Source organism: Apostichopus japonicus, chromosome 13, assembly GCF_037975245.1.
Source record: "Apostichopus japonicus isolate 1M-3 chromosome 13, ASM3797524v1, whole genome shotgun sequence".
In the NCBI taxonomy this organism is placed as follows: Eukaryota; Metazoa; Echinodermata; class Holothuroidea; order Aspidochirotida; family Stichopodidae; genus Apostichopus; species Apostichopus japonicus.
This window is the reverse complement of record NC_092573.1, coordinates 21,911,909-21,929,182: the sequence shown is the minus strand read 5'-3', so window position 1 is coordinate 21,929,182 and position 17,274 is coordinate 21,911,909. Positions and strand designations below refer to the sequence as shown.

Genomic DNA, 17,274 nt, shown 5'->3' with positions numbered 1-17,274 from the left:
CCACAAACATTGAGCAGAGAATGTAATGAAATTTCCTGTAATGAGAACTTGTCCCAGACATAGAGCCCTCTGGGTATAAACGACGATGCAGCAACACAACTTAAAAACAGAAAAAAAAAATCCATCCTTTTTAAAACATTTTGTCTGATCAACCTGTCAATAAATTCTGGTCCCATATATTGACTCAGCCAGATGTCTTTCCATTCAATCTTTGACTTTCACCTCCACAGATGTGAGGTCAAATTATCGAGGGCAGGTTTCAGCAATTTGCTTTGAAGCTCCCAAAGGAAGTTCCCCCCCCCCCCACCCTAGACTTTGCTAAGGTACCAAGCAACACCAACATATTGTACTACATGTCAGGATGGTTATTTGCAAGGAAATAATTTTCTACCAAATGCAAATCTTCTTCCAACACTACAGCTGTACATATGATAATTGCAAACTGAACAATATCTCTTTCTTTTTGATATAAGTAATTTGCAGCCTGCAAGACATAGAACTGCCAACAAGTCTGTAGAAATATCCTGTAATGTTTGGCTTCCCGAACAGCTTTTAAAGATTGGTAGTTAAAAGCAGTGATGCTTACCTGTCCCTAGTCTTCTTTACTATGCACTCTCCCATCTACCTAACCAGCAAACTTGGCAACCCTTCCCCTGCCCACCCCTACCCCCCCCCATCTCGCACACAGTAGTAAAAATTAATGTAGTCAGTCATCTTACATTGAAAGTTTGAAGCACTCTCGATTGTCCCAAAACCCGAATATAACAGATTTTGGCGTGCAGTGATCTTACACCTTTCTGCTGTAATATCTGGCAGCCGAAACCATGAAAACAAAATGAACCCGATTCTTGATGTCTACTTGTATGTGGAAACTCTATACACCGCAACAAGGACGGGGGAAACTTAATACTAAGGGCACACACACAAATAGCTTGTAGACTGTCTAGCCAGATACCAGCTTCTTTTTGGAGATTAATTTAAGCGAATTAAATTTCACCATTAAGACTGGTCCTCCTAGAGGACAAGGAACCACACATCGGTGTTGACTGTGTTATGTTTTTTCATACAATGCAAGCAAAGTGTATTCCCCGGGGAAGTGTATTTCCCTGGGAACTAATCACAGTCCAGTACAGGTAACCTTTAGAACAAGTATGAAAAGTTTTTACTGAGCATGCTTAAAAGGAAGTAATGCTTGCCTCATGTGAACTGCTAAGCATCAAGACATCAACTGTTAAGTAAATGACTGAGAAATTATGACAAATTTATAAAAAAGAGTAAAGCAACGTATGGCTGGAATGGAAGTCGGACTAAGTGACCTTAGAACTACTGGGCCTGTGCTCCACAGACTGAGTTATCCAGCTGTTAGTTGGTGGCATCCTATAGACAATTCTTTGGTAGGGTGGGGTGGGATGGGGTTACGGTTACTCCATGAACAAAACATGAGGTGATACACATAACGTCAGAACAGCTTAAAATGAAAGCCATGAGCATTTGAGATTCTTTGCCATAACAATAATTTTTTATTGTTTTTACTCATTTAACCGACTGATATATAACAACTTGACAAAAAGGATGTCAATTATTCCAAGCTCCTCTGACAAGGAGAGACATTTTTGTCATACTCATTTGTGGAAAACCAATTAACTCATTGATTGAAAAGTCTTATGCCAAACTACTCCCACGTGGTAAGTACTCTCAACAATTTGAAGAGTTAGGTTTTCCAAATTAAGAGGGAAACAATCCAAGAATGTAGAAGAAACCCTGGATATTTCTAGAATGACTTATTTTTCCTTTTTCGATAGTTTAGTCCAAGGCACTGCAGGATTGAAGTGTCTGTGCCTCTCTTTGGCTTGACTTGCACGTTTGATTTATTTTTGGTGTGTTTTTACCAAAACCTAGATTCTGGGGCCCGTTCTGATCCATCCCCATCTTCCTCCATGAGGAAGTAACCTCTCACCCATCTCCCCTCTCTTTTAAATGGCAAAGCCAAGATTTCACGACCACATTCAACGACATGACCACTTACTTCTGACATTCTATATTGCACAAAGAACTGATCTCCTCGGGCCACAGACTTCCTCTTAGTGAGAGCAAGCATGAGTGTTTCCTGTCTGACTTTGAGCAAGTCCGAGACGACCTTGACCGTAGCGATGTTCTTGACCGTGACGTACTCTTCTCCTTCATTCCACTTCTTGAACTGGATGTTACCGATATGTAGCACAGCAGAGAGGACGCAGAAGATCCTACCGAGGGGAAGAGAACAAAAAACAACAAATCTTAAAAATACTTCTAAATTTCAAGATTTATAAAATACAAACGGACAAAAAATGCAGCATGATAGGGAGGTAAAACTTCTATCATGTTACCCGGACTCGGGAATTCATCTCGTTTCCAGAGAAACGAGGAGGAAAGCTCATCTTCTACTTTTGAGTCGGATCGCAAATTTCATAACCAAAAAATTCTTTACATAAAAAAAAAAATATGGCAATCGATCAAAACTAAAGTCATTGTCTTAAATTCTTTGTTCGACAGATGACTACCCATGGGAAAGTATTAAGCGATGATTCCATTCAGTTCTGCAAATTTTATTGCCCAGACACTTTCGGTGTTTTTCAAAAATTTCCCAAAAAGAAACTAAAACAGCCAAAGTAGTGAGCTATCTGCAATGTTACTGACATCAATGCCATAGCTATTTGAAGGCCAGCTCAGTATCACATTGAATTAGCATTGTCTGGAAAACTTAAAAAATAGAACCAAGCCCATCGTCTTAATGTCGGCTAGTCGTTTCCTATCCTCACAAACTCTGAAGGAAATTGGGAAAACTTCTTTCTTACAGCTTAATGTCTTGTGTGAACTGTGAATTTTGAGGCAAGGTACAGTATGCCTAAAAATTAATAACTGCACATGCAGTGAACTGTTGCTGAAACCAACACAAAAGTGGATTCTTCAATGTGAAAGGGTTTGATTTATACTAACGTAAAAGAAAACGTGGAAAGAGCTAAATAAAAATAAAATCACTTTATGCATCCATGACGATATGCAGTTGGAGAGAAAAATGTTACAAAAAGCACTAAATGGACCTATACGGAAAGAGAATAATGACGAGCACAAATTAGTCATTGAAGTTTCTTGTGTATGGGACCAAAAAAAATTGTATAAATATGAAAAGTAGTGTTTTTTTAACACTAGGCAAGATCAGTACAATAGCACAGCCTACAGGCACAGTACAGTATGGCCCTTTAAACTGCCGATTCATCACGCAACAACGTGAACACTAATACCACTTACAGTGCTAAATGACAATAAACAGCTTAAATGTACCATAAATACAGAGTACTTAACCAAATTAGGGAGTCATCTATCTCTCACAAAGAAATATACGATTCATTGAACATTACTGCACATTAGTCTGATCTCTTCGCATACAACCAAATACTCCTCTTACTTCACTAACGGGGAAACATACTCGTATGTCATCACTCATGCTGTTTACATTCGTGTCGGCACGAGTGCTGACAGTCGTCAAGCACTACCGAGACAAGTTACAAATTCTGCTCTGCCTTTTTTCGCATTTAGTCGAGAAAATGTTTTCCGGCAAATTTATCCAAATCTATCAGATAATTGCTCAAACATAAAAATTGCAATATGCATGACTGTATTTCATGAAAATAAGACATCTAATGATGGGGACGTGGGGGTGGGGGTCAGGGAGTGGGGAGGTGGGAGGGGGTGAAAAAGAGTGAATTTGGTTGCCAAAGACACATTTTTCATGTCAATATGTAATCACATGCTAAAAGCATTTTATCAGTTTAAAAAGTTTCAAGTATTACTTCATTACCTGGAAAAAATACTTGACACGAGAAGTTAATGAGAACTGTGAGATTTTTCGCATCGTATCTTATTTATTTACCTCAATGAGAGAATGCTACTGCTGCTGCTCCTTTTACAAATTAAAGTCTCAGTACGTGTTTGCCAAATATAAACTTCCACCTTTCCAGCTTTACTGCATTCAAAGCTCAGTGAAAATGACACCGTTCTATGCAATTTTCATATCAATATTCATTATTTTTATTGAGTTATCTGTCGTTAAAAAATTTGAGCTGACTTTAATTCCCCAGAATTATTAATGAGTCCGTAAATTCTACAAACTTCAATCAAATTTTGCAAGCCCCCCCCCAACAGATCATGCGCCAATCGAATGGCTCTGTTTTGTGTACAAACGTTAAGCCTAGGACTACTTTCACTTTGGTGGCTAGCCTGTGTTAGGCCCCTTCTCTTGAATAGTATCTTTCTTTTGGCCTTACCGATGTAACTTGCTAAATTGAGTCATTTCCTTCCATTGCAATTGAACAAACAGGTATTTTCAGACGTTTCCTCCGTGGAATTGGGTAAAAAAAGATGACGATACGAGTATATGTAGGTTAAATTTGTGTAAATGAACATGCTGATATTGGCAGTCGCAGTGATTTTACGGCAAATCGTTTGCGCCACAAGGGCAACAGAAAATAAATTTCTTTCTTTCGATGGTGACAGAGCTGTTCTCAATTAAACCAACCTGGTCATAGTGCATTTAGAATAAGAAACATTGAATCTACTCGGAAGTTTCTTTTCCGAAATTCATCAGCAAACGTGTATCGAGACTTCAACATGGACGATGATTTAAAAGCCATCAAAATGAATATCACTTGATAGCCACCTAAACTACACTATGGAGAGAGAGAGAGAGATCATCTTCCCCTTTATTCCTATTTTCATCTGCCTTTCTTTCTTTCTTTTCTATTTTTTTGTTCTTTTCTTCTTCAATTTAACAATGTCTTCTTTTCCTACAAATCTATTTCCAATACTTCACTTTCACCCTCCTGACAACCAAATTTGCATCTTCCTCAAGCAACATTTGTTTGCCAAAATTTTGACAAATTTTCTATTAACATTTCACTTCAATTTGGAAAAAAAAAGAGTAAGTTGATTCCAATTATCCAACCCTTGAGTACCAGTCACCTGTCAAAAACAGAATTCTCCTTGATGTCTGACCCCTCCTCCCTCCCCTCCCCCAAATGTCACAATCTTAACTTCCTTATAACATTTAACGAGTGCCATGACATCGAATAAAAATAGCAAATTCTGAAGCCAATTTAGAACATATACAAGTCCGTATATGCCTTTTAAGTATGTATTAACATACGTCAAGCCCTGTTCAATGTACATTTTAATGTGTTATGTATGGAACAGACACACACCATGATTCTGCCATTCCACTTGTTTTCTGTGAATATGTACAGTAATTGCTGTATGTGGATAACCACTATACACACACACACACACACAGGGCAATGTTTCCTCTCTATACATGCTATATATGGAGCCAATGAAAGCAGTCATTTCAGAAGGAAAAAAAAAGGAAAAAAAAAAACAGAAAAAAAAGAAAGAGAAACCAGAAGAATATGATCTTCACGTCTCAACAGACAGTGAATATTTAATGAGAAATCAAGAATTGGGGCATGTTTAATTTTCTATCTTGACTTGCCTGGAAGGACACATTACTTACAGGATGCAATTTAGCTCTTATCGGAGTAACCTTTACGGCTAACACACGCCGCAGAATGTACCATATCCACGCATGCATAAGTAACATGCGAGGGGCTATTACCATGACTTCGCAACTCAAATAATCCCGACAGAGTCGACTAATGAAACCGCGGATACGAATGCAAGGATGACTACGGGTAGAGAACACCTACTGTAATGCTAAGATTGCTGCAAAATACTTCCGCAAGAATGACGCGGAGGACGTTGTTTAATCAAACAAGGACTTTTAGAAGCACATTTCAGGGAGTCTCTGTACTTTAAATATTTTGACTGTCATCCTTATATGCAATGACAGTATCACTATCACGGGTAGAGTTACGGTCATACGCAGTGTAGCTGGTGGCGTTTCATAATCATATTTCACTTTTAACCAACTTCACTCCTGACTGTTTATACCTTAGTTATTGTTCTGTCTGAGGCATCCATTAGTTTTATCTTCTTTTTTCTTTCTCCAAAACAGACATCACAATTAGCGGATGCATATATACAGTAGCTTCGGCAATTAATAATATAGTCCTCACTTCAATCCTTCCGTCCAACTGCAGAGTTTAGGCTAGGTTGGGAACCCTTTGCACTGAAAAGTGTGGTAGGTCTCAACTAAAAGTGTCGATGATTACTTTGGACAGTTATAAAGTTTCCCAAGTTTTTTCAACATCTGATAAAACTTCTCACCAACATTGCTCCTGACATGTGACTAATAAAGCTATTCTTCTTTTCATCAAAAGTAGAGCTCATTCATATCATAGTAGATTGCTTCAACAGTTAATAAATACACTAACTGACCAAATAGGTTAGGTTGGGTACCCGCTGTAATGAAAAGGGAGGTAGTTCTAAAAGTGTTGACGTTTGCTTAAAAAGTAAGCTACAAACCTTGCCAATATTCTAAACATCTGTTATAAAGTAAATGTATAAAGTTAATGTAAGCTTATAAGATAATATCTGACTCACTGACATATTTGACTGGGATCTCAATAAACTAACACACCATCATCTTCCAGAAAATCTGAGATTATTCGGAAGCCAAATATGTAAAACCATCAGCAGCAGATAGGCTACACATACAATAATTTGATAACAGATACAGCTTGCCTAGTTAAACGGGTCACTCTTAATACCAGAGAGTGTGCAATAGTTGTGAAGAGACAGGTAAGTGAGAAAGCACGCTAAATTATGATTCTGTTAATGGACTTTAGTCTCCTGGTCCGATGCTTGGACAAGTTCATTTTTGCTCAGTTTTGGACGGTTTTGGAAGTTGTAAACTGGGGCTAGCTATTCAGGTGATGAGACTTTCACTATGAAATTCTTTACACAATATAGCAAGAGTACAATAGTTGTGAAGAGACAGATAAGTTAGGCAGCAAAGGAAATGTTTGAAGCACTGAACTGATTCAGGGATTTAAGTTTATCAAAAAAAGTAGAATAAATATGGAAAAAGAAATCCTTCTAAAAGTGCAGTGTATTTAGTGATATGTTTGTGGAAATCAACAAATTAGGGACCAGTTTCAAGTTATGAATGAATCCAACTGCTATTTTTGAATATGCACTGCTTTCAACTTGTGTATTGCCTACCACCTGGTAACTTGATGAAACAATAACCAATTTGTAACAATACAGTATTTGTGAAAAATACCATCCAACAAAATTCTTAAAATTTACAGTGTGGAATGAAACAACAATGAAAGCACTACACAAAGTACATCATACCAGATTTCTTCATATAGCAAACAATTGCGATTTTTTTATTTTCATTTATTTATTTTTGGATTAAATTCCTTCCCGATAGCTCATTTCAAGTCTTCCTTAACAGTTTTTGTCGAGCTCTCATCAAAGTCTCATGATGTACTTTTTTCATGGTGCACTTCTCGGAAAACAACCCTTCAGGCAAATTGAGTCACAATTGTGATTCCACGTTTATTTCTCACAATCGAATAACTTGACAAGATTGCTGATTTCTTCAAAAAACTGACTCTATTGCTTTTTATAAATTAGAGAATGGGAGGTGATAAGGTCATTTAACAGAAAACATGATCTGCATTTAAACATATGACTAATATATTCAAATATGGAAGAAAGAATCGAACAACATTAATTCTCCATTGCTTGCATGACCTTAAAAATTTGTCATTTAGGGATAACGTAAAACATGAAAATAAATGCATTCTTTATTTCAACAGAACTACTCTAGAAATAACCAGTGCCTGTATCAGATCTAGCTAGAATATAAGATTTGAGACATTTTTACCAATCAGTAAAATCAGACATTTAAAAGCCTAAAATTTCTTTTATTTCCTGCCAACAGGTTAAGTTAATCTCATATACTTCTTCTTGCAAGAGTGTTTTTTTTCTTCTAGTTAAAAATTTAAAATTTCCCCTTTTAGGCTGTTATATCCCCCTCCACTTCCTTCCCTCTCCCCCTCCCCCTCACAAACCCCCAATCTTTCATTGAACTGTACAACAATTTTCAATTAAAAGCCAGTGAAATACAGGTTCGTTAAGTCAATAAATAATCCGAGGGCATCCATATGCTGGGTCGTGACGAACACGTTGACAAATACAAGTGATGTATGGTAGATCAATGAGAGGTCAAAGGTCGCTGTCATTTCTCGCCACTCAACACACCATGTTGATTAGATTGAGATCAACACTGCCAGCTGCAAACACAAATCCCTCTCATTTCACTAATGGTTCGAGGTTTATGAAACAGGAGGACTGGATGAGATAACAAGACTTGTGATCTCGTTATCGCAACTCGTCTGGTAAATATTCTGAACGGTCACTTTGCTGACGATAACCTAATTTAATCATATCTGGGAGCAGTATTTCTACGAATGCAGAAGAAGATTTAATACAATTGAAAGCAGCCTGTAAATAACGACAAGTCCCCAGCAATCGAGCAAAACTTGCAAACTGACCTTCATTCTCAAAAGTCAGTTCGGGAAAAGAATTGTACACAACTGAAAGTAAATCTTAAAGCTGTATAGATTTCAATATCACGTCGTAATACTCCCAATTGAAGGGACGTGATAATGGCACATATTTGGATTCCCCTAAGGAAGCCAGCATTATCTATGTTGTTTTATTCCTTCCTTGCATCTTAATTAGCAAATCATTATCTATTTAATCATATATTTAGATATAGATATAGTTGGTTGGTTGGCGTCTATCTTGGCGCAGAGTGCTCTATGTCCAGTGGACAGAGCGGAATATGTGTTGATACTAGTTGAGACTAGTGGAACACTAGTAGTTGTAACTCGGAGTTTCACGCGTTTTAGCGATCGTCAGACAACTCTTGTCTGACGATCGCTAAAACGCGTGAAACTCCGAGTTACAACTACTAGTGTTCCACTTGTCTCAACTAGTATCAACACATATATATATATATATTTAAAAAATTGGTGTCCCACAAATTATGATAAGTTCCAAGTCAAAATGGAGCATTTGAGGTGGTCTATATAACTGTTTTGACAGCTGGGATAGACTAAGCATAGACTGTTACGAGACATTTATGTGACAATCTTTAACGTTCTCTCTCTCCAAAGTTATCTGATAGCTGATGAAGAGAGATGTCAAAGTGAACGAACCACTTCTTTCATTTCAGCACAATTTCATTTGCCTCTTTTTTTACCTTCTCTTTGTTTCGACTGAGAAGCCCACCATCTCCATCGACTGCTTCAGTCTTGAAAACTCATATTCCTCGTCCACTCCAGCTAACGTGTAACAATTGCTCTGGAATGAGATAAAATAGGGGAAGAAAAAAAAAATTAGAGATGTAAGTCGGCAGTTTCATCTCTCTACTATATTTATCGGTGATAAAGAAAAACAGACTCTCATCTATGAGCCCTTCATTACATTACACACTTCATTTCAATTCATTTCCCTTTCATTCTATACATAAATTCACTTCACTAGCTGAGTCAATTTTGCTGTGCAATAATAAACAGTGTGATATATACTACAGAATTGAGGAAAATACAGCATAAAACACTGGAATAGGATAAACCTTTAATATAAAGTATGATTGACTGACTGAATATTATTCTTCATGACAAGTTTGATATATATTCTTCCAAGTTTAACCAAAAAACTGTGAGAGAATCATGACACCGTCCTTGATTTAACTATCCTCTGGTGGTTAGGTTTTGAAAACAATGTATAATATATATGGTAGGCTACGTTAATAATGTTAAACTTAAATGACATCTCTCATTCACTTTCTTCTTCTTTGGCATAATCCAGTAATATTCCAGTTAACAATATTACTGCTGGGCACTGGTCAGCTTTTTCCCAATATCTCAGATGAGAAAATACTGTATAATACAGGGTGAGTTTCATATGCAAAGGTCAAAAACAAAATACATAATGTCACAACACTATAAATATTACCAAGAATGGAATGTGTGTCTTCTTTATTTTCTTTAACCTTTTTACATTGACAGTAACAACTACTTCATAAAGTCTAACAAAAACAATTTTTTCCGCCTTTTTGTACATCTTTTCCTTCATGGAAAGAAGGGTATGGTGTGAGAGCCATGTGACCATTCACACACAAGTTTAAAGGAGTGGAATACCAGATGCAGATGCTAATGTAGACATCTCAATAAATGTCACGGACCAAGGTCTAGAGCTACCAATACACATTTAACATGCAACATCACCGGTAGAGATAAATATTATTCTTGCTGAACCTTCTTGACATAAACTGTGGATATTCTCACCCTTGACTTTTAGAATAGAACACAGGAAGGAGCCATACTCAAAAACAAATTTACAACGAACTGAAGTTATAAAGTGCAGTAGCAATTAATACATCACTGGGTTTACCATTTTAACTGCTAAATCTTGAAATAATCATTTCTAAAATATGTATATAACCATTTTTGGGGGTTGGCTGAGGTTACGTTAAGGGGGATTCCCATTTAGAACACTGAATTATCAGCTGAGGGTTATGAAGGACAATTTAGTTAATTTACAGTAGCATTTCAAAATCAAGGTGGAGAAGGAGAGGTTGGGGAGAGGGAAACTTGGGGGAGGGGGGTCCAGACATTAAAGATTCCTCCTGTCGCAAAAAGTATCAATATACGCATGGATATTATATTAGTTAATTAGTAAATTAGTTACATTAACTTAATTGGTTTTCTGATTTTTTTTCTACATAATTTGAATTAAAAGTGGATCCTGCTTAGATTGAAATACCAGGCCAATCTGACAGTTACAATATTCTCTATGTAATCGAGAATTTCAGATATTGGTTTTAGTTCATATATAAATATTATTGCAATGTATCTATTTGAATTGCTATAAACACTATACAAGGGATGTGCTGGTACATATCGATGCATAACCTCATCAAACACATATTAGGGACACTCTCAACTAGTTTTCTCTCACAGAAACTATTTTTCTTTCCCTAATTTTCTCACCGAACACTCCTCATTCAGAGTCTCCAAGAAATTTTCCTCAGAAAAACCGTTTTCCTCGGAAAACTTTTAACATGTTCAAAATTTGGGGCCAAAAACAGGTACCTCTAGGTATAACATTTTAAGCGCGAGCGAGTCATATTTGAATCAATGCAAAAAAGAACAGACATTCGGATTGAAGACAGTCAAAATTTCTGGGCAATATTTTTGAAAGTCTCAAGGTACCAAAATCCTTTCAAAAATATCACACTGAAATATATTTAGGTCGCCGAGTTGCAGCTTAATAAGTTTCTGCTCCCTCGGCAGGTGCCTTTTACAATTCATCTTTTACATGTGGATAAAAAAAAATACATAAAAAAAAAAGATTGATAGATTTGCTTGTATTCAGTTCCTTGCAGATGGAGTCAAGAAAAAGTTGATACAATTAGTGCTGAGAAACCATTTAATTAAAGTGGCACTTCTTCCTCTTATTTTCCCTTTCTGTGCCTTTTATTTCTTTCTCTTTTTTTGGGGGGGGGGGGGATTTGCTTTTTCATAGACTATGACATTTAAAGATCCAATTTGATTTATGTATCATTAAAACCAAAAGAATCTCTCAATATTAACATCTAAATTGTTTTTATTAAAAAAAATCTTCCTAATTTGGTTGTACATGTACGTTCCTGTCTTTATGTGATGGTAATGATTGTTAACACAGGTCATCAAGAAACAGAACCAATCAATATTCTTTACAAATTAAATTAATCTGAGCTTGCCAAAAACAAAAGAGGTTGAACCGACTTTCGGTTCGAATTTCAAAGACATTTCCTTCCTTCTTCTCCAAACTGATAGATTACAACTATTTGATCAAACTTTCTGCAAGTTTAGGCCAAACAGCCAAACTTGAAACAACAACAACAACACTGAAGACAGCAACAACATGATAACAAGAGCATGATGATAGATCGAAACATTTGGAAGAAGGGAATATTTACTAGCAGTTGAAAGAAAATATATTGCTCCGGTGATCCACTGTATGTAGTACACTACAGTATGAACCAACTCTTTTAATTGGTTGAATATCAGTACATGAAGATTTCTTAGTTAATCAATTGTTGTAGTGTACCTAAAACCAATTTGTGTCAACATCGTTATTACCATCTCCATATTAGAACATAAAAACACAAATGACTGTTGATTGCAAAGAACTCCAAAGAGAAAATTGTATTGTATTGGCTATAAACTTGTTTGTCATTCACCAATATATCACCCCACCCCCCCTCCAAAAAAAAAACCGGCTAAACTAAGCTGAAATTTTCTTTAGAAAAAGATCAACCTTTGCACTAGTTTTCCTGAAGTCCACAACATATTGATGAATTTGTTCAACTGAATATTGCACTCTACACTTCTAGTCCAGGAATCTTATAGAATTTATACAAACAACTCTTTCTTTAGAAAAATTCTGCTGAGGATAACTTTCAATTTCGATTGAAATGATTTTATGGAATTCTTATCGAATAAACAACTTAGGTCCAGGGCTTTTGATTCCATCCGAAAACGTAACACCTATCATATTTATCTGTATTTACTGATCATGTTGAATTTTCAGGGCAGGGCAAAAATCAATACAATTATGCTAATGAAGCATTTGATTTCAAAAACTGCAGCATAAATCAATAAACACCAGCCAAAATATGTATATGTATGTGCGTGTGTATATATAAGCTTTTAGCCATAGCCTTACCTCTATCAGCACTTTCAAATCAGTGTTACAGACGTTTTATTTCAAACAAACCTATGGTTAAGTGTATTCAATTGTATTTTTGTATTTTATATATGTTTTGTTTAAAGCGCATTGAACGCTGGGATTTTGCGCTATATAAGCACCGTTGTAATAATAATAATAATAATAATATATATATATATATATATATATATATACATATATGCATTGCAAATTTTGGCTAACTATGTGAAACTGCTTATATGGAGAATGGTACCTTCCACACAGAATCTGATATTTTTTTTTTTTTTATTTCCATACAGTGCCAAACGTGGGCAGCTAAAACCACAGCAGTGACTAATACGCCGTGGCTAACAATAGCGAATGGATCAATGTAACATGTAAAAGAATGGTTATTCATTGTTGGTCACCAAGTTCTTTCTAGTATCAACAAAAATTAATTAAACTCAAATAATGTTTCATGAAACATCCATAGCTCTTTGTACATTTTGCCCATGCCTGATGCCTCAATGTTTAAAGATTTATGTCTGTATATGCATATTCCTCTTCCTTTTAACTAGCTATGCCCTATATGCATTAGAAACAAGTGTCAATTTTATGTCCAACATTTCCATCATGTAATTACACTTCTCGTTTTACACTTTTAACAAAAAGAAACTTCTGTCTTTCAGCTGTTTAAGACATTTGCAACTTAAATTGTTATGTTTTATGACCTGCTGAGGGTGAGAGATAAAATTGCTTTCATATTTTTTAAAAGCTGCAGCAATTTACTTCCTTCCCGTTGATTGAAACAATCAATGTCTTGTGTCAACCTGGCCCACAACCCACGTAAATCTTCATCATTTTTCCGTCCACACCCGCAGAATAATCTGTACTGGAGTTAACCAGCTGGGGCCTTGAGTCCTCTATATAAGTTTCACTTTTGTAAATCATCAAAAACAGGATGCTTACATAATATGAATTACAGCCATTTTTTTTGGTACTTACAGTTAGTTTTCACGACTATTTGTACTAATATCTCATAAAAGGGGAGATTAATCAACTCTGTCAAGTTTGTCAAGTTTGAAATGATAAAAGAAAGAAAATGATGATGTTTTGGCTTTTTGTGATCAACACTTGCTGTATACAGCATGTATACAGCAGGTATACAGCAGTGTATCTGCTGTATACCTGCTGTATACTGCTGTATACAGTAGTATGTAGCAGGTATACGGCAGTATGCAGCAGGTTTAAAACTGTATACAGCAGTATACAGCATGTATACATGCTGTATACAACAGTATGCAGCAGTATGCAGCAGGTATACAGCAGTATGCAGCAGGTAAACAACAGTACACAGTAGGTTTACAGCAGTATACAGCAGGTATAAAGCATGTATACATGCTGTATACAACAGTATGAAGCAGTATGCAGCAGGAATACAGCAGGTATAAAGCATGTACCTGATGTATACCTGCTGCATACTGCTGTATACAGCAGTATGCAGCAGGTATACAGCAGTATGCAGCAGGTTTACAACTGTATACAGCAGTATACAGCATGTATACATGCTGTATACTGCTGTATACTGCTGTATACAACAGTATGCAGCAGTATACAACAGTATGCAGCAGGTAAACAACAGTACACAGTAGGTTTACAGCAGTATACAGCAGGTATAAAGCATGTATACATGCTGTATACAACAGTATGAAGCAGTATGCAGCAGGAATACAGCAGGTATAAAGCATGTACCTGATGTATTCCTGCTGCATACTGCTGTTCACATGTTGCCCATGCTGTATGTAGAGTGTACATTTGGGGGGGGGGGGTAGGGGGAGGTGGGGGTGTAGATAGAAACAATTTATGGATCGAAGATCATATATTACCCATTACAAAATGTATCAATCAATCAAGCCTGAAATTGATAATGTTTAATACTTCAAAACAAATTATAGGCAGGTAGGTGTCTTACAGTAATTTGATCAATCTTCCGTAAAGTTTTGCATGTTTGGGTCAAATTGTATATAAACAAACTTGACGAAACGTCCAATGCTGGTGAAAACATGAAGATATCTAAACAACACCAACCTGATTAAGATAATGAAAGCTGTCCGGTTTCTCGAGCCATAGACTCTCTTTCTCTGCAGGAGTAGCACCAGCTAATAAGTAATAGAAGACATGGTAGCTTCTCTCGTTCTGAGCTTGGGATACGATCCTAGACTTCTCCAAGAGGTACTGCTCAACCACCGCTCTAAACAGAGGAAGAGAATAGGAAAGTCATTGCATAATTTGAACATTGTACACAAGAGGCAGGAACCAATTTAACTAAATGCCAGTGGAAAGAGACCAAAAGTGAGATTTCAATTCGTAAGCTGACTGTTCCTGTTCTAAAGCGCCTTTCACATTGCCAGAAAATAAATTTTTAGTGACGATGCATATAATTACAATTTGTAAATTTTCTGATATAGATATATATAGATAGATATTCATATAATATAAATTTATATAGATCGATAGATATATAGATAGATATAGATAGATGTACATATCAGTATAAATATCAGTATATATTAATGAGTTGGAAAATCCAGAACAGTGAAAAAATGTCCAGCCTCCACTGGGATAAATATATATGTATATATATTCACCTACATACATATACATATAAACAATATATACATATGCATATATACCAATACATATATATACATCAGTATATCAGATATACATACATATCAGATATCAGTATATAAGTATTATCTTGATTGGATTAAATTGTCCATCTGTACAATCTGTAACCATTTGACAGAGAGTTTATGAAACCACACTGTTATCACTATTTAACGACACACAAATTTGTTAACATTAAATATTTTTTAACAGAAACGGGAAAATGCTTAATTGCTGTGTGCGTGTTTGTGTGTGTATATGTACTTGTGCGTGCATGTGTGCGTGTGCATGTGCATGCTGCAGGACGATGCCAATATTCGAGAGGCCCTTTATTGGCAAGCAAATGGTTTGTTCAAATTTCTTGAATTAATCTATCCCAATAAATCAACCTTGACTGACATTTTCAATTAACTTCTGTGACAGATCTGTTTCCAAATGTACAAGTACTGTACTCTAAATGAAATGTGTTACATATTTGTAATAAACTACGTTATATTATAGACAAGTTGACGATAAATCCCCAAACCTGTGTATATCATCGGTCTAGCAAACAGTGCAACCTTTAACGTTTAACTTTAACTTTTTTGAATCATTCATCAACGCGGCATATTCCAATCTTGTCTCAAACGCAACTCCCTTTATCATGACTGATGAAAAGTAAAAAATTGGGGACAGATATCATAAATATGAAAAAAAAAATAAATTGGGAAAATAATTTCTACAGCTGTTTCCGTCATGTCCTACTGATACAAATCATAGCAACAACTGTGGAAATGATTCCTGTACTAGTGTATATGACTCGTTTTTAGCCTGAAAACTCAGCGATCTTTAAAAATTAAGGGAATTGACGCACTTTGACATTTGCAGTTGGTCCAATTGCTATTTTCATTAATATTCATGTGTACAGACCTTCACAAATTATTGACAAATAAAAACAGTTATAGTGAGATTATAACTGTTCATATTGTAGTCAACACAAGTATGAGTTCTGCATAATAATCACAGCTATCTGCATATGTCAGGGAAAAATTACACGACAGATTCGCACTTCTTCCTCACATGAGACTCACCCAGTTCTATAGATGATAATAACTGATGATTGTCCTCGCTTACCTGTCTACTCACAACTATGGCACTTTCTCTACAGAACATTTATCTAGTGATCTGAAAACTTCAGCACTGACCCCCCTTATCCCCCCCCACCCTTGGAACCTTTGCCACTTGTTGTCTACTGCCACCTATCATCATCCAACAACACTTCAAAGTTATCTCGTTGGGTTTTTCCTTTGATGACATATATTTAGACAGCAGAGAATTATTAAAGCGTGTGCCGTACAGTAGTGAGAGTGGTTAGCGAGAAAACGAAGCAATTTAAAGCGAGGTATCACTTAGTCTGGGGTTTACAAATACTGTTACTAAATTCAGGCAGATCTTAAGTAAATTGATACATGATACAGTATATCACAGTTCACCAAAACAGAAAGTTATGAGGCCTTTAATCTCACTAAAGATAGTGCACACATCTCCACACAACTTTATAACAACAGCAGCTCTAGATTAAGATTAGATTGAAGGTAATTTTTAGTTTGGATTTCTTGCAATATGAATTGCCTTTCCAAGTGGTTGTCACATGATGTTAGCAATTGCAGTTTTTATCCTGCATATAGTTTGCAAGTTATTGTTAAATAGCAGCAGTACAGTTGAAAGATGGCATCTTAAGAATTCCAAAATTTTAGGCAAAAAAACAAACTGGGATCAGCAAATTTGATACACCAGTGTTAAATCATAAACCTATATAACAGAGTGAGATCTTACATTCACCCTTTGCAATCAGCCAGGGTTCGGTTTCTTCTGGAAGAAACCTATTTCTTCCGGGGACGTGGAATAAACCGGAAG

The 17,274-nt window shown here is 36.1% G+C and overlaps 1 protein-coding gene across 8 annotated transcripts in view; it reads right to left on the bottom strand.

Annotated features, from left to right (window-relative positions):
* The window catches only part of LOC139978325 (unconventional myosin-IXb-like), a 110,371-nt gene that overhangs the window by 42,134 nt on the left and 50,963 nt on the right, over positions 1 to 17,274 (bottom strand). For all 8 annotated transcript variants that reach the window (XM_071988416.1, XM_071988413.1, XM_071988415.1 and 5 more), the window contains 3 exons: positions 14,797 to 14,959; positions 9,212 to 9,312; positions 2,027 to 2,243 (listed from right to left, as the gene is read on the bottom strand). In XM_071988416.1, coding sequence (XP_071844517.1) covers positions 2,027 to 2,243; positions 9,212 to 9,312; positions 14,797 to 14,959 — 481 coding nt within the window. The remainder of the gene's footprint in view (positions 1 to 2,026; positions 2,244 to 9,211; positions 9,313 to 14,796; positions 14,960 to 17,274) is intronic.